General features: G+C 47.7%; 1 protein-coding gene across 1 annotated transcript in view; it reads right to left on the bottom strand.

Moving 5' to 3' along the window:
* The window catches only part of NRBP1 (nuclear receptor binding protein 1), a 220,912-nt gene that overhangs the window by 148,961 nt on the left and 49,686 nt on the right, over positions 1-22,265 (bottom strand). Inside the window, 1 exon segment of the mRNA XM_030198591.1 lies at positions 12,377-12,466. Within this exon segment, the coding sequence (XP_030054451.1) occupies positions 12,377-12,466 (90 nt within the window).

The following is a 22,265-nucleotide window of genomic DNA, read 5'->3' as shown; positions in this document are numbered from 1 at the left end:
CAATTTGATTTTGCTGAGCCTGTTCAGACGCATCTTTTTTAACTTTTTCAAGTGCGGCATCAATTTTTTCTTATTTACAACTGTTGTAATCTCGTTAGACTTAGTCACTGCCACGGTCAAACCTTGAACCGCTTTCCAAACCTCCGTAAGAGTCACCTCTCCTGGATCTTCCCCCGATATCAAATCTTCCCCGCTTAGGTCTTGAGATGATCTGCCGATCGAAACACCGCTAGCAGCGCCTTCGGCATCAAACAGGGTTTCCTCACCTCTGACCTTCGCTGGGCAGGGAGGCGGAACCAATTCCGGCAGCGTGAGGGAGACTTCTCGTCCTAGAAGCTCCAACGCTCCTTCGTCTCGGCTCAACAGCGGACTCGCCAAACCGGACTCCTGCAAGGTTCTCTGTATAAAACGGTCGAGAGTCTGCTGGTCTGGAGTTGAAGTAAGTGCCCTCGGCAACTGGTTCCTCACCGCTCCTTTACGCTTAGTATGTGGCATTGTAGGAAACTTCTTCCAGCGCTTCTCGAACCGATCTCAACAGCGTTCAGGTCGCCATCTTGGAACGCCCACGTTCTCTCTCTTTTCGTCCAAACCTTTTTTAAACCTAGATACATTAACTGCTGTTACCACATCCTCCAGCAGCGAGTTCCAGAGCCCAACTACTCTTCAAGTAAAAAAAAATATTTCCTCCTATTTGTTTTAGAAGCATTTCCATGTAATTTCATTCCATGATCCCTGATCTTTGTATTTTTTGAAAGAGTGATAAAAAAAAAAAATCGATTCACTTACCTGTTCTACACCACTCAGGATTTTATAGACTTCAATCATAACCCATCCTCATCCATATTTTCCAAGCTGAAGAGCCCTAGGTTTTTTAGCCTTTCCTCGAATGGGAGGAGTTCCATCCCCTTTATCATTTTGGTCGCTCTTTGAATCTTTTCTAATTCCGCTATATCTTTTGAGATACTGTGACCAGAACTGAACGCGATACTCAAGGTGATGTCGCACCATGAGCAATACAGAGGCATTATAATAATCTTGGTCTTATTTTGTATCCCTTTCCTAATAATTCCTAGCATTCTGTTTGCCTTTTTGGCCACTGCACACTGGGCAGAAGATTTCAGCATATTGTCTACTACACCTGGATCTTTTTCTTGAGTGCTGACTCATAACATGGACCCTAGCATCAGGCAACTGGTTCGGACTATTCTTCTCAATGTACATCACTTTGCATTTGTCCACATTAATTTTCCTCCTAGGTGTCGGACAGCACTCCCCTCAGGGATGTCTGAAACTGTGCCCGCCTCAACTTTGAGGACCCGTTGCCTCAAGATCGGCGTTGAGTCAGCTCTTACAAACCCTAGTAGTTCAAGCACTTGAATAGCCATTCGAATGGACTCCTGAGCACCATCCCCTGAGGTGCTCTACCAGCCAAGGGTGCCTAGGGAAACCATCCTGAACTTTTCTCAGACCAGGAATTTGTTCAGGGACCTTAGGTCTAGGATGGGATGCATTCTCCCCCGCCCCCCCCCCCCCCCCCCGTTTTCTTTTGCACAAGGAAGTACCTGGGATAGAATCCCGGCCTTTCTTCCCCTGGTGGAACGGATTTGACCACATTGGCCTGTAGAAGGGCGGAGAGTTCCTGTGCAAGTACCTGCCTGTGCTGGAAGCTGTATAAATGAGCTCCCGGTGGGCATTCATATTTCAAATATTGTACGGTATGACCCAACTATATCCAACTTTTTGTCGAACTCTCTTTACTCAATGCTGTCCATGGGGCTCCACTTTCCAAACAGCAAGAAAAATGTCTACAGATCAGTTCTTTTGGGGGGACATCACTTATCAGCATGAAAATGGTGAAACTACTGAAATCAATTAGATGTCAACATAATTACATGGAGTCCCTTAAAATTTTAAAAACATCCCTCGTTTTAAAAAATTCCTATCGGTGAAAAATGAATTCCCGGTCTAATCAATTTGTTGGTAAACCTGTATATTATTGTACTTCATGTCCTCAGTTATGGAACCATTGTACTTCGAATCCGATTAACGTTCTATACGTCCAATATCTATTGAATTTATATTACGATTATCTTATATTCCTTGATGCTATGAACAATCATTGTTAAGTCCTACAGAACTCAGAACACTGTGGAATGTAACACTTAGAGCCTAGGCCCAGAATCTAGGGGCCATCTGCTTATTACCCAACAGCAGTACAGAGCTGATTTTTTATACAACCTGATATCACTGGACATTGTCTGCCCTATCCACCCCTACTCAACGGTTCTCCACTTAGGGATTTGGTCAGAATCTTGGATTGACTCTGTTCTCTTTGCCCTTCGTAGAGTACGTGCAGTTCCCCTTTCCTTCCCACTGGTCTTCTTTGCCCCCTCAGTCTTGCACTTGTCATCTCACACCTTGACTACTGTAACTCACTCTATGCTAGTCTTCCCCACAGTTCCAACTAGTACAATCAACAGCTGTCAAGGTAAAATTATGTATCATACCTGATAATTTTCTTTCCATTAATCATAGCTGATCAATCCATAGACTGGTGGGGTTGTGTCCATCTACCAGCAGGTGGAGATAGAGAGCAAACTTTTGCCTCCCTATATGTGGTCATGTGCTGCCGGAAACTCCTCAGTATGTCGATATCAAAGCTCCATCCGCAGGACTCAGCACTTAGAGAATTACACCCACGAAGGGACACTCTGCCCAGCTCACCACCGCCGAAACGGGGGAGGGGAATTAACCCAGCTCATCCCCACACAAGTGGGGGAGGGGAATCCGTCCAGCTCATCCCCGCGGAGCGGGGGAGGGACACCACACCCGCCGATGCGGGGGGATCTGGCTTATCCTGCAACCGCAACCGCGGGAGGAGCTGACTGACCCTAACACCGCCGAAGCGGGAGGGGTACAAAGCTGCCCTACAGCCGCACGAAGCGGGAGGGAGTGCTGGCAGAATTTAAATCTCAATCCAGCCCCGTAAAACGGAGGGGAGAGGAATGCAGCAGCTCACTGTAACACAAACTCGTCAACTCTTGAAGAATCCAAGTGAAAAAACTTGAACACAAAGTCTTTCTGAAGTAACTGAAGACTAAACTTGAACCTGAAATGCAACCAGAATAAAAACAGTACAGATATCTGGGAGGGGCTATGGATTGATCAGCTATGATTAATGGAAAGAAAATTAACAGGTATGATACATAATTTTACCTTCCATATCATCAAGCTGATCAATCCATAGACTGGTGGGATGTACCGAAGCAGTACTCACCCAGGGCGGGACATAGAAATCCCTGACCTCAACACTGAAGCTCCAAACCGGGCCTCCACCCGTGCAGCCACAGTCAAGCGGTAATGCTTGGAGAATGTATGAGCCGAAGCCCAAGTTGCCGCCTTGCATATCTCTTCCAAGGAGACGGACCCGGCCTCTGCCATCGAGGCCGCCTGAGCTCTAGTGGAGTGAGCCTTCAGCTGGATAGGCGGCACCTTCCCCGCAGCCACATAAGCCGCTGCAATGGCTTCCTTGACCCATCTTGCCACTGTAGGCTTAGCAGCCTGCAGACCCTCACGAGGACCTGCAAACAGGACAAACAGATGATCCGATTTCCGGAACTCATTGGTCACTTCCAAGTATCTGATGATGACTCGTCTCACATCCAGATATTTAAGAGCAGAGTACTCCTCTGGGTAGTCCTCCCTACGAAAGGAAGGGAGACAGAGCTGCTGATTCACATGGAAGCGAGAAAATCTTGGGCAGGAAGGAAGGCACTGTGCGAATAGTCACTCCTGCCTCAGTGAACTGCAGAAACGGCTCTCGACATGAGAGCGCCTGGAGCTCGGAAACTCTTCTGGCTGAAGTGATAGCCACCAAAAAGACTGCTTTCAACGTCAGGTCTTTCAGAGATGCCCTCGACAAGGGTTCAAAAGGCGGCTTCTGTAATGCTCTTAGCACCAGGTTGAGATTCCACGCAGGCACCACTGAGTGCAGAGGAGGGCGCAGGTGATTAACTCCCTTGAGAAAGCGCACCACATCTGGCTGCGAAGCCAGGGAAGCACCCTTCAGGCGGCCCCTGAAGCAAGCCAGAGCCGCTACATGGACTTTAAGGGAACTGAGCGACAGGCCTTTCTCCAGACCTTCTTGCAGGAACGCCAACACTGAAGAAATTGGAGCAGTGAAGGGAGAAAGTGAGCCTGCTTCACACCACGCTGCAAATATACGCCAAACCCTGGCATAAGCAGTAGAAGTAGAGCGCTTCCTCGCTCTCAGCATAGTGTCGATGACCTTGTCTGAGAAGCCCTTCTTTCTCAGACGCTGCCGCTCAATAGCCAGGCCGTAAGACCAAAGGGGGAGGGATCCTCCATCACCACGGGACCCTGATGTAACAGGCCCTGCTCCACTGGCAGCCGCAGAGGATCGTCGACTGAGAGCCTGATCAAGTCCGCATACCAGGGACGTCTGGGCCAATCCGGACCCACCAGGATTACCCTGCCGGGATGCTTTGCCACCCGGTCTAGCACCCTGCCCAACATGGGCCAGGGCGGGAACACATAGAGAAGCTCTTGAGTCGGCCACTGTTGGAGAAGAGCATCTACTCCCAGGGATCGAGGGTCCTGTCCTCTGCTGAAAAAGCGCGGCACTTGGCAATTGGCCGATGACGCCATCAGATCTAGGCTCGGCTGGCCCCAGTGCTTCGTGATGTCCAAGAACGCCTGAGCAGATAGCTGCCACTCTCCGGGCTCCAAGGTATGGCGACTGAGAAAGTCCGCCTTGACATTCATGACTCCGGCAATGTGGGCCGCTGACAGCTGCTCCAAGTTCGCTTCTGCCCACTGGCATAGATTCATAGCCTCCTTGGCTAGAGGGGCGCTCTTGGTACCTCCCTGGCGGTTGACATAGGCCACAGCCGTGGCATTGTCCGACAGGACCCGTACCGGCTTCAACACCAGTACCGGGATGAACTCCAAAAGCGCCAACCGAATGGCTCTGAGTTCCAGGAGGTTGATAGACCACTTTGGCTCTGCAGGAGACCAGAGCCCCTGCGCTGTCCTTCCCAAGCAGTGGGCTCCCCAGCCCGACAAAGAGGCGTCCGTCGTGACGACAATCCACTCCGGGGTCACCAGAGGCATTCCCGCAGACAACTTGTCTGTCTGCATCCACCAGCTCAGCGCCTTGCGCACTGCTGGGTCCAAGGGAAGGCGCACAGCATAATCCTCCGACATCGGAGTCCAGCGCTGCAGCAGAGATTGTTGTAGTGGTCTCATATGAGCCCTGGCCCAGGGCACTACTTCCATCGTGGCCGTCATAGAGCCCAACAGCTGCACATAGTCCCAAGCCCGAAGAGGAGAGGCTACTAGGAACTGGTCCACCTGAGCCTGAAGCTTGACAATCCGATTGTCTGGCAGGAACACTCTACCCACTTGGGTGTCGAATCGAACTCCCAGATACTCCAGGGACTGAGTCGGGCGCAGCTGGCTTTTCTCCCAGTTGATGATCCATCCCAGGGAGCTCAAAAGAGCAACTACCCGGTCCACAGCTTTGCCGCACTCTGCATAAGAGGGGGCTCGGATCAACCAGTCGTCCAGATAAGGATGGACTTGTACTCCTTCCTTTCGCAGGAAAGACGCGATGACCACCATTACTTTGGAAAAGGTCCGCGGAGCAGTAGCCAACCCGAACGGGAGGGCTCTGAACTGGAAGTGTCGGCCCAGGACTGCAAAACGCAGAAAGCGTTGATGAGGAGGCCAGATGGGAATATGCAAGTACGCTTCCTTGATGTCTAAGGATGCCAGGTACTCCCCTGCCTTCACTGCCGCTATAACAGAGCGGAGAGTCTCCATGCGAAAGTGCCGCACTTTCAAGGCCCGATTGACCCCTTTGAGGTCGAGGATAGGCCGGACAGAACCTCCTTTCTTTGGTACCACAAAGTAAATGGAGTAACGCCCCTTGCCAAGCTGACTTTCTGGCACCGGAACGACCGCACCCAGGCGGATCAGATTGTCCAAAGTCTGCTGCACTGCCACAGCTATGACCGGAGACTTGCAGGGAGAGAGTACAAACCCGTCTCTTAAGGGTCGGCAGAACTCTAGCTTGTAGCCGTCTCTGATGACTTCCAGCACCCAAGCGTCTGAAGTTATTGTGGTCCACTCGCCCAGAAACGAGGACAGCCGTCCTCCAATCTGCACTGGGGCGTGGACCAAGGCCCCGTCATTGGGTACGAGACCCTGGGGGAGGACCGGAGGGAGCACCTCCGGGACGGCGGTCTCTGCGAAAGGAATGCTGCTTGGGGGAGAAATTCCTCTTAAAGGAAGAGGGGGCAGAGGAACCCGACCTGCCCGGGTGGTACCGACGGGCTTCCTGAAACCGTCCTCTGGAAGTACCGGGACGAGTACTAGCCCGAGCCCTGACCTCTGGTAACTTCTTGCCCTTAGACGTGCCGAGATCGGTCACGATTTTGTCCAGCTCGACCCCAAAGAGCAGCTTGCCTTTAAAAGGCAATCTAGCCAAGCGGGATTTAGAGGCGTGGTCAGCAGACCAATGTTTCAGCCAAAGCCACCGCCGCGCAGAGATTGTCTGAGCCATGCCTTTAGCTGAGGCCCTCAAGACATCATACAGCAAGTCTGCCAAATAGGCTAAGCCCGATTCCAGGGCCGGCCAATCAGCCCTCAAGGAATGATCCGAGGGGGAAGCCCGCTGCACCATAGTCAGGCACGCCCTGGCCACATAGGAGCCGCAAACTGAGGCCTGCAAACTTAAAGCAGCCGCCTCAAAGGACGACCTTAAGGCCGCCTCCAATCTTCTGTCTTGGGCGTCCTTTAGGGCCGTGCCACCTTCCACCGGCAACGCCGTTTTCTTAGTCACCGCAGTGATTAAAGAATCCACGGTAGGCCACAGATAGGCCTCACGTTCACTTTCAGGCAAAGGATAGAGGCGGGACATAGCCCTAGCCACTTTAAGGCTCGCTTCAGGGACATCCCATTGAGCCGAAATTAAGGTGTGCATGGCATCATGCACGTGGAAGGTTCTAGGCGGGCGCTTCGTCCCCAGCATAATGGCAGAGCCAACAGGGGCTGAGGGAGAGATGTCCTCCGGAGAGGAAATCTTCAAAGTGTCCATGGCCTGTATCAACAGGTTGGGCAAATCCTCTGAGCTAAAAAGCCGCGCTGCAGAGGGGTCATCCGCTCCATCCGAGCGGGGATCCGTCTCCTCCAAGGAATCCGCAAAGGACCGTTGGGAGAACTCAGATACGCTGCCCTCATCTACATCGGAGGAGACAAAGTCCTCCAAGGCCTGGGAATCAACCCGAGGGCGTTTACCTCTGGGAACCTCAACCTCTTTACCAGACGAGGGAGCAGGGGCAGCGTTTTGCATAAGGAAGGCCTGATGCAGCAGCAAAACAAACTCGGGGGAGAAACCCCCCAGACTGTGCACTTCCGCAGCCTGGGCTACAGCCCTAGACGCACCCTCAACCGGCGCTCGCAAGAGCAGGGGAGAGACATGCTGCGCATCCAAAATGGCGTCCGGCGCGACACTCCGCGAAGGAGCCGCGCGGGAAGAACGGCGCTTAACTTTAGCCGCTTTTGTGCCGTCGCCCAAATTAAGGGCGTTCATGGCATTAATGTCTCCAACCTCAAGGGCGGCCCAAGAAGAAGCCGTCCGAGCCGCGTGGCCGGCCAAGATGGCGGAGGCGAGGAGCGGGGGATGGGCGTTTATAGCGGGAAAAACCGCCACGCCGGAGGAAGGACCGGGACATTCATCGGTCACGAAACTGTCACCCAACAAGGGCGAATCAGGCTTTAAGACCCCCGCATCCCCTCTAGAAGCGCTCAAGCGATCCGGGGAGCGACTCTTTGCGCCCTCGCCCTCCGACGCCATATGCCACGAGGAGAAGAATCGGGGAACCCCCTGCCCGCTATAAAAAGGTAAAAATTACCTGCTTGCCGCTCCGAGCTGTAACGACCTGGTGTCCCAGTGAGTAGCTGCAATAAACGTTTAAATAAACGTCGAAATAAACGCCTTTAAGGACGTTCAAAAATTATTATTTTTTTTTTTAACGGAGCCAGCGGGAGGGGGGAGAAAAGGAGGGACCTGGCACCACCAGGTTTGCACTTGCTCAAAAGAGCCCTCAACCCCAGGCACTCAACAAAACCTAAGAATTAGGCTTGGAGGCCTAGCCAGAGCTGCTGCTGTGTGTGACCACCACCTGCTGAGATAGAGAACATACTGAGGAGTTTCCGGCAGCACATGACCACATATAGGGAGGCAAAAGTTTGCTCTCTATCTCCACCTGCTGGTAGATGGACACAACCCCACCAGTCTATGGATTGATCAGCTTGATGATATGGAAGTTACTACTACTCAACACAGCCTACAATCTAATTAGGACAGAAACAGGACAAATAAGGGAATTACTAAGGTGGGAATGATAAAACATGGGTACTGAACAAGTTGAGTAAGGGTTAGGAGTTAAAGCAGCATCAAAAAGGTGGCTTTTAGTCTAGATTCAACGCTCACCGCTTTGACATTGTCACCCCCCTCCTCCGCTCTGAACACTAGCTTCCTGTTTGTTCAAGTTATTTTCAAAATTGTTTCTTGTCTACAAATACAGATCTCCCTCAGCACCTTCCTACCTTAAACTCCTTTCTCCCTGTGCTCACCTTCACTCCGCTAACAACCTTGTGACATTACCCTCTCCTGCCGAGCTTCAACTGTCCATTACCCGCCATTCAGCATTCCGTTTAATGGGCCCGAACTCTGGAATGATCTTCCATTATTCATCAGAAATTAATCTTACATTCCCGCTTTCAAGCAAACCCTGAAACTCATCTTTTCCCCCTTTTCCTTCCTAACACACCTTGACTGATTTCTCTTTCCTGCCTCTTTTACCATGATTTTATATTGCAATTTTCTTTCTCCTCCTGTAATCACTTGGCTTTTGTTACTTTTACTATTGTGTAAACCACATTAGGCCTTGCAGTGGTATATCAAGAATATAAAATAAATACTGCTACCTGCACTTGTCAAAGAGTCAAGAGCTAAACCTCAGGAAAGACCCTGAAGAAAGTCTAAAATGTTAGCTACGGAGGCAGTAGCAGAAAATAATGCTCAAAGCATTACAACTCCCAAAAGCGTATCCTAGAACTTGGAAAGCAGAAAACACTAGCCTAAAGCTGCAGCTTCTTCTGAATAACTTTTATGCTTGTAGCAAAACCTCTCAAGAAGCAGAGTCTGCAAGACAAAAATGAGTCAGCTCTTTCAGGATTACCAGCCCCTGAAGTCCCCTCTGAGGAAAGAGCAGATCTTGAGGCAGATCAAAGGTCAGCTTTTAGCCTTGGTTTTTATATCAGCTGTTTGCCCTTGCTCCAGATTACCTTAACTGTTTCCTCACTTTGTATTCCCTTCCCTCCTCAGTCTGGTTTATAGCTTCTCCCTCCAATATCATTTATGAGCCAATGATCAAAGGCAAACATGGGTACTATGGACCATTAGCACCAGACTAGCATCCATGTTCACCTGTGCCCTAGGATCAGAGCTGGTAAGTGCATGTAAAGAGCTCGCCGGCTGAGCACAAACAGCATGCAATTCCAGATAACACTGACCACCCTGCTTTTATTTATAATTTTTTTTTTTTGGTGGGGGGGAGGCAGGGAGAAATAAAACATTGGAGTGCTAGATTAACCACTCCGACTAACAAATGGTTGGTTGGCCGGAATGCTTCTGAGACCATATGCCTTACACAACTTGGTTGTTGCAGTGTGCAAATATATGCTTAAACAGGGGAAATTAATATTCCTCCCAAATGCTCAGAGTAGCACATTAAACAAGGGTGCTTTTCCCACAGCAAACCCTACACCGGCTTGGAGCTGGCATTAGGATTTGCCAGGGCACTTGGGAAGAATGGGGAGACCCTGTTCAGCATGCACTGGCATACTTACAGCACCCCCCACCCATCAAACACAATGGTCTGGAAGTCTGGTGGACCCCTACCCGACCCCCCACTAACAAAAAAAAAAAAAACCTGGAGGTCCAGTGGGACCCCCAAGCCCCCTACTCACCTGAGGCTGGCCTGGGTCTAGTGTCCCTCAACCCCCCTCCCCCACCTTGAAACAGGAGGCGGGAGTAGCACTCCCTTCTCCTGCAAACACCACCTCAAAATGGCAGAATCCTGCCCGGTGCATCTTGGAAGAAGTTCCCTTATATGGTAGTGAAGCCCTGCCCAGTGCATCCCATGAGGCACCAGGCAGGGCGCTGCCATTTTGAGGCAGTGCTCAAAGGAGGAGGGGTGAGATACTCCCTCCACCTGTTTCACAGTATATGGGGGGGGGGGGGGGGGGGAGTACTAGGCCACCAGGCCAGCCTCTGGTGGGTGGGGGCTTGCAGGGGTCCCGTTGAACCACCAGGATTATTTGTTTTATTGTTAGTGGGGGGGGGGGGGGGGGGGGGGGGGACCTGTCAAACAACTTCTGCGGGAAGATTGTGCCTGAATTGCAAGCCTGAAAAAGTGGGAAGGTTTAAAATCTCCAGGCTTCCCAGGTCTGTATCTTCTCGAATCCCTAAATCGGGGTCTAGTAGAACCTTGTCTTGAAGGTGGTTTGGACTTACCTTCAGGCAACTTCTTTGGATTGTCTAAATCTTTAACCAGTTTCTGTAAATCTTCATGAAATAGTAGCTTATCCCAGAAAGGAAACCTACCGAAGATTAACTTGCACAGCCATAAGAAACACCTAGAATACACACCTAGAGCCACAGATCAAGCTAAAGCTCTTATCAATAAGTTATGTACCACAAACTTCTTTGTCTGGAGAAGGTCCAAAGGAGAATTCAATCTGAAGTCATCTCACACCCCCTTGTTGAATCCATTAAAAAAAAAAAAAAAAGCACTGGCAACATGAACACTATAAACAGCTGGAACAGTGATCAGACATCAAAAGCTTGCTTAAGCAAAGTCTAACTTACTATCTTTAAAAAAAAAAATCCTTATAAAGGTAAGCTACCCTCTTACAGGAACAGTGATCTTGGTAACCACTGTTATCAAAACATCTGTCTTAGGTTGCTTAATCATTTCTCTTAGTGTGGAATAAAGCTTAGCCATAGCACTACCTACCTAAAATCCAGATTCAGGAGATAGTGGCATTCTACTTTCCCATTCAGCTGAAATAAGTGTTTAAAACAGCCTAATGGATAGGAAAAACTTTTGAAGGCTTTCTAGTATCCACAAAGATACAAGTTTCTGAAGGAGTTCCCTGTGACAGCTTCCCAGATATACTTAAATCTACTAAGGTCTTTGTTCCAAAGAGAAATTTCTAGCAGTAATTTCAAAATGTACCGCAGAAGGATCATCCCCCCCCTTATCAAGAGGAATTGTCTCCTTTCTCAGCTGTTCTGCTAAAGAGTGCAGACTGGTTCTGAACGTCCCCAGTTTGATGCACCAGCCATACACCAAAAAAAAAAAAAAAAAAAATTTAAAATTTTAAAAAGGCTGGTGCTGTGTCATGTCAGGAATGAAATCACTGCCTGAAGCTCTCAGAATACCACCATTACTTGTGTAGCCTGGGGGAGCTCACATCTCAAATAGGAACACCCTCCCCCCCCCCCCCCAAGAAAAAGGCCCCTCAGTCACAAATCTACTGATGTAGATGGTAGTGGTTCTGCCCAAAAGCAAAAAATAGAAAAGTTAACTTTGCTCTTTTTGTAGTTTCCAAACAGGAGCAAAAAAAAAAAAAAAAAAAAAAAAAAAGGAGTGGGGGGTGGGGGGAAGAGAGGAGAAACTCATACACCTCAAATGTCCCCTTGCTGCATAACAAGGATTCAACTTCTCTCCCTTTCTCTTGGGGAAGAGAGCACCCCATCCCTCAACTGAAGATCTGATCTCCAGCAGAACCAGGAGATTCCCTTAGACTAGTCCCACAGCTGCACAGTTTTCCAGCAGATGGTGATGGGCGACTGAGAAATACTGAAGATCTTAGGCTGAATGGTGCCCCAATTGGAGAGAATGAGGAATTTTTGAATCGTTTCCCCACACCTGCTGGCTCTGTACTAATCTAGTAAGGGTGCTAAGGAACTGCTACATACATCCCAAAATACGTATGAGAAGATAAAGGAAAGGGGAATTAACTCCCACAGTCACTTCTGTATATCATGAAACCCCCAACAACTGTGCATAAAAATTTTGGAATGACAAATTCATGCACATTTCTCATGCACAGTTATTGTGGATACATCTGAAAACCCAACTTGCTGTGAGTCCCCAGGCAAGGTTTGGGAAGCCCTACCCTATGGCACAAGTAACAGCAATACCTAAATACAGAAAAGCAGCCATATAAGATATCAATACACAAGAACATATACTACCATTAATAAGTAGTAACGTACCTTCTCATTCATAGTTTTGTGATTCTTTTTAGTCTTCTTTAGAAACTGTTTCAAGCTTCCTGACGACATGTATTCCGTGATAAATATAACCTGCAAAGTGAAGAGAGCCATTAAACTGTATACTTAGTACACCAATTTTCCCCTTCCACATTATAAAATACCGATCCAGTAAATTAAGCTACATTAGAAGAAGGCATTCAATAAGGCATTTATCCACATAAAAATTAGAAGGCCATCTAGCTTTATTTACAAAAAGACTAATGTTTTGGAGTGGGGGGTGGTTTAAACCAGTGGCGTAGCTACGTGGGGCCTGAGGGGGCCGGGGCCCCCGCAGATTCACCCCAGGACCCCCCTCCCGGCGAACCCACCCCCGCCACCGCCTACCTTTACTTTTGCTGGCGGGGGGTCCCACTCCCCGCCAGCCGACGTCTTCTTCTCAGTCGCTTCCTGCTCTTCAATTTGTTTGCTGACGTCCTGCACGTACAATTACGTGCAGGACGTCAGCAAACAAATTGAAGAGCAGGAAGCGACTGAGAAGAAGACGTCGGCTGGCGGGGAGTGGGACCCCCCGCCAGCAAAAGTAAAGGTAGGCTGCGGCGGCAGCGGGTTCGCGGCGGGAGGGGAGGCGGCAATGTCGGCAGGAGGGCTAAAATGTGCCCCCTCCCCCCGGGCTCGTGCCCCCTCCCCCATGGAAGGCTGGCTACGCCCCTGGTTTAAACTATTGCAATTTTCAGTATTTGAAGTTTTGGGAAATTGGTACAGCAAAGATACTTACCTGTATCAGATATTCTCCAAGGACAGCAGGCTGATAATCCTCATAAGTGGGTCGGCGAGCCACACCAGCCCGGGAACCGGCATTCCAGATAACAAAAATCTTGCTAGAGCCATCTAAGAGCAATGCTCATCCAAATGCGCATGAGCAGAGTGCCTTCCAGCCCACTGCGCAGCCACGCTCCTCAGTTCAGTAAAAAGTAAAAGACAGAAGACAACTCCAAGGGGAGGTGGGCGGGTTTATGAGGATTATCAGCCTGCTGTCCTCGGAGAATACCTGCTACAGGTAAATATATTCGCTTTACCAAGGACAAGCAGGCTGAATAATCCTCACGTGTGGTATCCCAAGCATCCAGGTTCACTCAAAACAACAAACATTGGTCAATTAGGCCTCACAACAAAGATTAACCTGAAACTATATACAAACTAGATGAAAGTGCAGCCCGGAACAGAATAAAATGGGCCTAGACGGGTGGAGTTGGATTCTATACCCCAAACAGATTCTGCAACACCGACTGCCAAAACGATTATCACGTCGGGTATTCTGCTCAAGGCAGTAATGAGATGTGAATGTGTGGACTGAAGACCACGTTGCAGCTTTGAAAATCTCTTTAATGGAGGCTAAGTGAGCCACCGACGCACCCATGGTTCTGACATTATGAGCCGTGACATGACTCCCCAGAGTCAGCCCAGCTTGGGCATATGCGAAGGAAATGCAATCTGCTAGCCAACTGGAGATGGTGCATTTACCGATGGCGACTCCTGTTGGGATCAAAAGCAACAAACAACTGGGTGGACTGTCTGAAGGGCTTCGTCCACTCCATGTAGAAGGCCAATGCTCTCCTGCAGTCCAAAGTGTGCAAGCTGCTTTCACCAAGGTGGGCATGACAGGGAAAAAGTGCTGGCAAGACAATTGTCTGAGTTCCATCTGAACCAGTCACCACCTTCAGCAGGAACTTAGGGTGCGTGCGGAGGACTACTCTGTTGTGATGAAACTTAGTATAAGGTGCATCCACTACTAAGGAGTGAAGCTCACTGACCCCTACGAGCTGAAATAACAGCCACCAAGAAATCGACATTCCAGGTCAAGTACTTCAGGTGGCAGGAATTCAGTGGCTCAAGAGAAGCTTTCATCAGCTGGGCGAGAATGACGTTGAGATCCCATAATACTGGCAGAGGTTAGACTGGGGGCTTTCACAAGAGCAAACCTCTCATGAGGCTAACAACTAAAGGCTGTCCAGAGATAAGCTTACCTTCTACACGTTGATAACCACTAATTGCACTAAAGTGAACCCTTACGGAGTTGTTCTTGAGACCAGACTCTGAGAAGTGTAGAAGGTATTCAAGCAGAGTCTAAGACAAGGGGGGGGATCTATGGCCTTGCTGTCACAGCAGACGGCATACCTCCTCCATTTAAAAGAATAACACTTCTTAGTGGAATCTTTCCTGGAAGCCAACAAGACCCAGGAGACACCCTCCAAAAAGACCTAAGTGAATTCTAGGCTCTCAACATCCAGGCTGTGAGAGCCAGACTGGAGGTTGGGATGGAGAGGCGACCCCTCATTCTGAATGATGAGGGTCGGAAAACTCTCCATGGTTCTTCAGAGGACAACTCCAGAAGAAGAGGGAACCAAATCTGACGTGGCCAGTATGGCGCAATTAGGATCATGGTTCCATGAATTTGCTTGAGTTTCAGCAAAGTATGGGAGGATACGCATACAGAAGGCCTATTCCCCAATGTAGGAGAAAGGCATCTGACGCTAGTCTGTCGTGGGCCTGAAGTATGGAACAGAACTGAGGGACCTTGTGGTTTAGTTGAGTGGCACACAGATCCACTGAGGGGATGCCCCACGCTCAGAAGATCTCGCAGGCTACGCACATATTCAACGACCACTCGTGAGGTTGCATTACCTTGCTCAGCCTGTCGGCCAGACTATTTACGCCTGCCAGATAAGTGGCTTGGAGAAACATGCCGTGACGGCGCGCCCAAAGCCACATCTGGACGGTTTCCTGACAGAGGGCAAGATCTGGTGCCACCCTGCTTGTAGGTGAAGTACATTACATCCTGCTGCTGCTCCTTGTGATCTTGGGCAAGTCACTTAACCCTCCATTGCCTCAGGTACAAACAGATTGTGATCCCTCCAGTGTACCTGAACGTAACTCACCTTGAGCTACTACTGAAAAAGGTGTGAGCAAAATCTAAATAAATTACAACCTGATTGTCTGTTTGAATTAAGATAATTTGGTTGGACAGCCGATCTCTGCCAGCCTTCCTTGAGAGTTTCAGATCGCTCAGAGCTCCAGGAGGTTAATCTGAAGATCCGTTTCTGGGGGGGGGGGAGGGGGGGGGGGGAGACCAGGCTCCTTGAGTGTGCCCATTGTATATTCCCACTTCAGGCACAGGCAGCTCCTTGTGACTCTGAGCAAGTCACTTAACCCTCCATTGCCCCATGTAAGCCGCATTGAGCCTGCCATGAGTGGGAAAGCGCGGGGTACAAATGTAACAAAAATAAATTCCTTCCTATGCTAGGCCTGTTACAAAAGCCTTTACAATGCTCTGTTTGGTTCTCACAAGTTAGCCTAATAAGTTAGCATCTTTGTAACATACAGTGCTTTCTCAGGAACTTTCATATAAGGTGGATATAACCTTGGGAGGTGGTGAGAGACTGAGGATACAGTGAGCCTAAGATGTCCAGAATGTTTCAGTTTGGGGGAGAGAGGACACAAGGGGATTGTAATATGTATTACTTTGCTCTGTGACTAACTACACGCTGTACTCACGCTGTACTGATAACTAATTAGCCAATGGCCACCGAGTGTGCATGTGCACACACATCAGGAGAGACTGATATAATACAGGAACATCCATATATGGCACAGGCTACTTTATGATTTTAGTTTAGGAGAAATCACAAGATTTGGGAGAAAACGAAACTTACAAATGGTATATACGTGATGGCTAAGAAAGGTGTTAGTGAGCAGACTGTTATTCAGTTTTTTGCGCCTGGTTTTGCTGTGTGACAACTTGCTCCAGAGACAACAATTATTTTGTGTTTGGCTTAGTGATATACCAATAAAGATTTTTACTGGTTGCGCCTACAACTAAATAATTTCCTCTCATTTTTTAGCCCACAGGGCTGAAGTGTTTCCCCTCCCTAGGGACAATAGACAGGGATTACACACCATCTACATGAGGCCCCCACCCAAGGGTGTCATCAGCACTTCTTGTGGCTGAGGAATTTGGAATGGCCATCCCATGGTCAAATTGGATCAAATCGTCCACCACTGAAGAGAATGTGCAGTTGGTGGACACCTGAATGACATCTTCAAGATTCTCCGTGGCTTGATACCACTAAGAAGCTAGGGTCCACTGAGCAGATCTCATGTGCAGATGTGTCATGAGTGTAATACGAACTGTGGAGGCCATGTGCCCCAAGAGTCTCAACATCTGCCGAGCTGCGACATGCTGTGACACTCGAACCTTGGACACTAGAGATAGAAGATTGTCTGCCCGTGCCTCTGGAAGATAGGCTCAAACCGTCTTCATGTCGAGCAATGCCCCAATGAACTCCAATTTCTGAATCAGGATGAGATGGGACTTGGGGTAATTTATTACGAACCCTAGTAAATCCAGCACCTGAATAGTCTTCCACATGGACTCCCGAGCACCGTCCTCTGAGGTGCTCTTCACCAGCCAATCATCGAGATAAGGGAACACATACACTCCCAGTCTGCGTAGCAACTTCAACTACCGCTAGGCATTTGGTGAACAGTTTGGGTGCTGATGCTAGGCCAAAGGGCAGCACATGGTACTGGAAGTACTGCATTCCCAGCTGAAACCGAAGATACTTACTGTGAGCTAGAAGTATTGGGATGTGCGTGTATGCATCCTTCAAATTCAGAGAGCACAGCCAATCATTTTCCTGAATCATGGGAAGAAGGGTGCCCAGGGAAACTGTCCTGAACTTTTGTCAGACTAGGAATTTTGTTCAGGGCCCTTAGGTCTAGAATGGGACGCATCTCCCCCCCCCCCCCCCCCCCCCCCACGTTTTCTTCTGAACAAGGATGCACCTGGAATAGAATCCCAGCCCCTCTTCCCCTAGTGGAACAGGTTCGACCATATGGGCCTTTAGAAGCTTTCATGAATTCAGAAATTGTTTTCATCTCCACCACTTCCACCGGGAGGTCGTTCCACAAATTTACCCCCCTTTTCTGAACCTATCCCCCTTGCACCTTCACCCTATGGCCCTCAATCCAGAGCTTTCTTTCAAAACAAAGACTCGCATCTGTACATTTATGCCACATAGGTATTTAAGTCTCTTATCTCCCCCTCTGCTGCCTTTCCTCCAAAGTATACACATTGAGATCTTTAAATCTGTCCCCGTACGCTTTATGATGAAGACCACTGACCATTTTAGACCAATTCTATCCTGTTTATATCTTTTTGAAGGTGCGGTCTCCAGAGTTGTACACAGTATTCTAAAGGAGGTCCAAGTCTTATACATAGGGACATCACTACTTTTTCTACTGGCCATTCCTCTTCCTATGCAAACATCCTTCTAGCTTCTGTTATCAACTTTCCTACCTGTTTGGCCACCTTAAGATCACTACATACAATCACAGCCAAGTCTCACTCCTCTTTCATGTATGAAAAGTTCTTCACCCCCTAAACTGTACCATTCCCTCGAGTTACTGCTGTCCAGATGCATCACCCTGCATTTTATTTTAGCATTAAATCTTAGCTGCCAAATTCCAGACGATTCAAGCTTTGCTAGGTCCTTCCTCAAGTTCTCCACACCATCAGGATTGTCTACCCTACTGCAGATTTTGGTATCATCCGCAGAGGCTAAGATTACCAGACAGCCCTTCAGGTTATATCAGTTACAAAAATGTTAAGAACTGACCAAAGAACTAAATCTTGAGGCACACCATTGGTAACATCCCTTTCAGAGTTGTGAGAGCAAAGGGCCCTGCATAAAACACTATATGCAGCACTACACGCCAACATGGCACTGTTCAACACTTCCAACCTGTACTTTAAAATAGACTTTAGCTAACCATCTTTTACTACTGAAGTGTATTCCTAAGGCCTGTGAATATAGGTGTGGTCAGCAAAAACGTTTGCAATACAAAACCTCATCAAGGACTGCCATACAGCTAGCTAAGGATTTCTGAGTTGACATAATAGCTGGGGAAGCAGAGCAATATGTTGCTGTGACAACACACTTCTCAGTCAGAATGGCTCTGTGCTAGCACGAATGTGATGCAATGCTCTGGAAAGTACCAGGCCTATTATTCCAGATTTAGTAGCACATTTGCACCCCCAAAAAGCACTTGTTTACCTGAAACACTGGCCTCATGGTTAAAGTGCCCTTCACTGTGGTGCCAGTGGAACAATATTGTGACCCCTAGAGTCACAGCATTGGAGACAAACAAGTTGTTGTGCATAGACAGCAGGGCCAAGAATGTATGTCAATCTGGCTTGCAGCTGGGCTCTTTCACTAAAAGAGGGTCTGCAAGCTAGGATATAGGGGTTGAATTCCAATTGAAGGGAAGACCGTCTGCACATCTGTCTGACCATCTGAGAAATAAGTCGACAGACATCTGCTGGATGCCTGTATCATCTCCCAAGGTCGTTTGTGTGTCAAGTACCTTTTGTGTAGTGCTGTAGGTTTATAGTAACAGGCCACATTAGGAACCTTCGGGAAATGTGTTTACTCTATGCTGTTCTCATAATAAAAGTCACTGCTGTTTTATGACTTGCATGTATATTCTGTTCTTGTTGCTACTGTAAATGAGCACTCTAAAAATACCCTTGATGTGGAGTTAGTTCTGTTTCTTATTTGGGTGTTGTTCCCACATCCCTAGAGCCAAGCTCACATTTGCTTCTGATATTTTCTCCTCATAAGAAACCGTAGCAAAGGGCTGTTCCTTGTTCCTTTTGTGATTTATACAAAGCATCAGGTTCCCCAATAACACCCCAAAAGGTCATCTGTGTACACATAAGTACATAAGTAATGCCACACAGGGAAAAGACCAAGGGTCCATCGAGCCCAGCATCCTGTCCACAACAGCGGCCAATCCAGGCCAAGGGCATCTGGCAAGCTTCCCAAACGTACATTCTATACGTGTTATTCCTGGAATTGTGGATTTTACCCAAGTCCATTTAGTAGTGGTTTATGGACTTGTCCTTTAGGAAACCGTCTAACCCCTTTTTAAACTCTGCCACGTTCTCCGGCAACGAATTCCAGAGTTTAATTATGCGTTGGGTGAAGAAAATTTTTCTCCGATTTGTTTTAAATTTACTACACTGTAGTTTCATCGCATGCCCCCTAGTCCTAGTATTTTTGGAAAGCATGAACAGACGCTTCACATCCACCTGTTCCACTCCATTCATTATTTTATATACCTCTATCCTGTCTCCCCCCAGCCGTCTCTTCTCCAAGCTGAAAAGCCCTAGTCTTTCTTCATAGGGAAGTCGTCCCATCCCCGCTACCATTTTAGTCGCCCTTCGCAGCACCTTTTCCAATTCTATTATATCTTTCTTGAGATGTGGCGACCAGAATTGAACACAATACTCAAGGTGCGGTCGCACCATGGAGCGATACAACGGCATTATAACATCCTCACACCTGTTTTCCATACCTTTCCTAATAATACCCAACATTCTATTAGCTTTCCTAGCTGCAGCAGCACACTGAGCAGAAGGTTTCAGTGTAGTATCAACGACGACACCCAGATCCCTTTCTTGGTCCGTAACTCCTAACGTGGAACCTTGCATGACGTAGCTATAATTCGGGTTCTTTTTTCCCCACATGCATGACCTTGCACTTGCTCACATTAAACGTCATCTGCCATTTAGCCACCCAGTTTGGTAAGGTCCTTCTGTAATTTTTCACAATCCTGTTGCGAGTTAACGACTTTGAATAATTTTGTGTCATTAGCAAATTTAATTACCTCGCTAGTTACTCCCATCTCTAAATCACTTAAATATATTAAAAAGCAGCAGTCCTAGCACAGACCCCTGAGGAACCCCACTAACTACCCTTCTCCATTGTGAATATTGTCCATTTAACCCCACTCTGTTTCCTGTCCTTCAACCAGTTTTTAATCCACAATACGATATTTCCTCCTATCCCATGACCCTCCAATTTCCTCTGTAGCCTTTCATGAGGTACCTTGTCAAATGCCTTTTGAAAATCCAGATACACAATATCAACCAGCTCCCCTTTGTCCACGTTTGTTTACTCCTTCAAAGAATTGAAGTAAATTGGTCAGGCAAGATTTCCCCACACAAAAGCCGTGCTGACTTGGTCTCAGTAATCCATGTCCTTGGATGTGCTCTGTAATTTTGTTTTTGATAATAGCCTCTACCATTTTCCCCGGCACCGACGTCAGACTCACCGGTCTATAATTTCATGGATCTCCCCTGGAACCTTTTTTTAAAAATCGGCATTACATTGGCCACCCTCCAATCTTCCGGTACCACGCTCGATTTTAAGGATAAATTGCATATCACTAACAGTAGCTCCGCAAGCTCATTTTTCAGTTCTATCAGTACTCTAGGATGAATACCATCCGGTCCAGATTTGCAACTCTTCAGTTTGCTGAACTGCCCCATTACGTCCTCCAGGTTAACTATGAAGTCAGTAAGTTTCTCCAACTCGTCCGCTTGAAATACCATTTCCGACACCGGTATCCCACCCAAATCTTCCTCGGTGAAGATCGAAGCAAAGAATTCATTCACTCTCTCCACTACGTCTATCTTCCTTGATCGCCCATTTTACCCCTCGGTCATCCAGCGGCCCAACCGATTCTTTTACCGGCTTCCTACTTTTAATGTATCATAAAGTTTTAATAAACCATAAAGTTGTATTTCTCTGTTTATTACCCTCCTCTCACCTACCAACACCCATCCTGTTAGAATATCAATGAAATGCTTTGATGTCCCCATGCATACCCCCACCCTCCCACTCTGTCAGACTGTCAAAGTAATGCTTTGATGTTTCTCTTATATATACTATCTGCTACCACATTTGCTTATTTCCGATCTGACGAAGGGCAACCTTCGAAAGCTAATCAAGAAATGTATTAAGTTATGTCCAATAAAAAAGGTATCATATTTTCTTTTCCATGTTTTATTTTGTTTGATTTCTATTGATAACCTTTAAGAGTGGACTAACACGGCTACCACACCTCTCTACTTAAATTGTACCGAAAAAAATTTTGCTATGTTTTTTTGCCTCTAATGCTATCTTTTTTTCGTAATCCCTCTTGGCCTTCTTTATCTGCGCCTTGCATTTGCTTTGACACTCCTTATGCAGCTGCTTGTTATTTTCAGACGGTTCCTTCTTCCATTTTCTGAAGGCATTTCTTTTAGCCCTAATAGCTTCCTTCACCTCACTTTTCAACCACGCCAGCTGTCTTTTGGACTTCAGTCTCTCTTTTCTAATTCGCGGAATGTGTTTGGCCTGGGCCTTCAGGATGGTATTTTTGAACAGCGTCCATGCCTGTTGTACAGTTTTTACCCTCTCAGTTGGCCCCCTAAGTTTTTTTTTTTAACCGCTCTTCTCATTTTATCATAGTCTCCTTTTTTAAAGTTAAACGCTAACGTAATTGACTTCCTGTGTATAGTTACTTCAAGGTTGATATCAAAACTGATCATATGATCATTGTTGTCAAGTGGCCCCAGTACCATAATGTCCCTCACCAGATCATGCGCTCCACTAAGGACCAAGTCTAGAATTTTTTCCTTCTCTCGTCGGCTCCTGCACCTGCTGCTCCATAAAGCTGTCCTTGATTTCATCAAGGAATTGTACCTCTCTAGCGTGTCCCGATGTTACATTTACCCAGTCTATATTTGGATAATTGAAGTCACCCATTATTATCGCATTGTCCATTTTGTTTGCGTCTCTGATTTCTTTTATCATTTCTGCGTCTACCTGCTCATCCTGGCGAGGTGGACGGTAGTACACTCCTATCACCGTCCTTTTCCCTTTTATTCATGGAATTTCAACCCACAATGATTCAAAGGTGTGATTTGTGTCCTGCTGAATTTGTAATCAGAGTCAAGGCTCTCGTTAATATACAATGCTACCCCTCCACCAGTCCGGTCCAC

The sequence above is a fragment of the Microcaecilia unicolor genome, chromosome 3 (assembly GCF_901765095.1).
Source record: "Microcaecilia unicolor chromosome 3, aMicUni1.1, whole genome shotgun sequence".
Taxonomy (NCBI): Eukaryota; Metazoa; Chordata; class Amphibia; order Gymnophiona; family Siphonopidae; genus Microcaecilia; species Microcaecilia unicolor.
The sequence above is the reverse complement of the archived record's forward strand: the minus strand, read 5'-3'. Positions and strand labels throughout refer to the sequence as shown.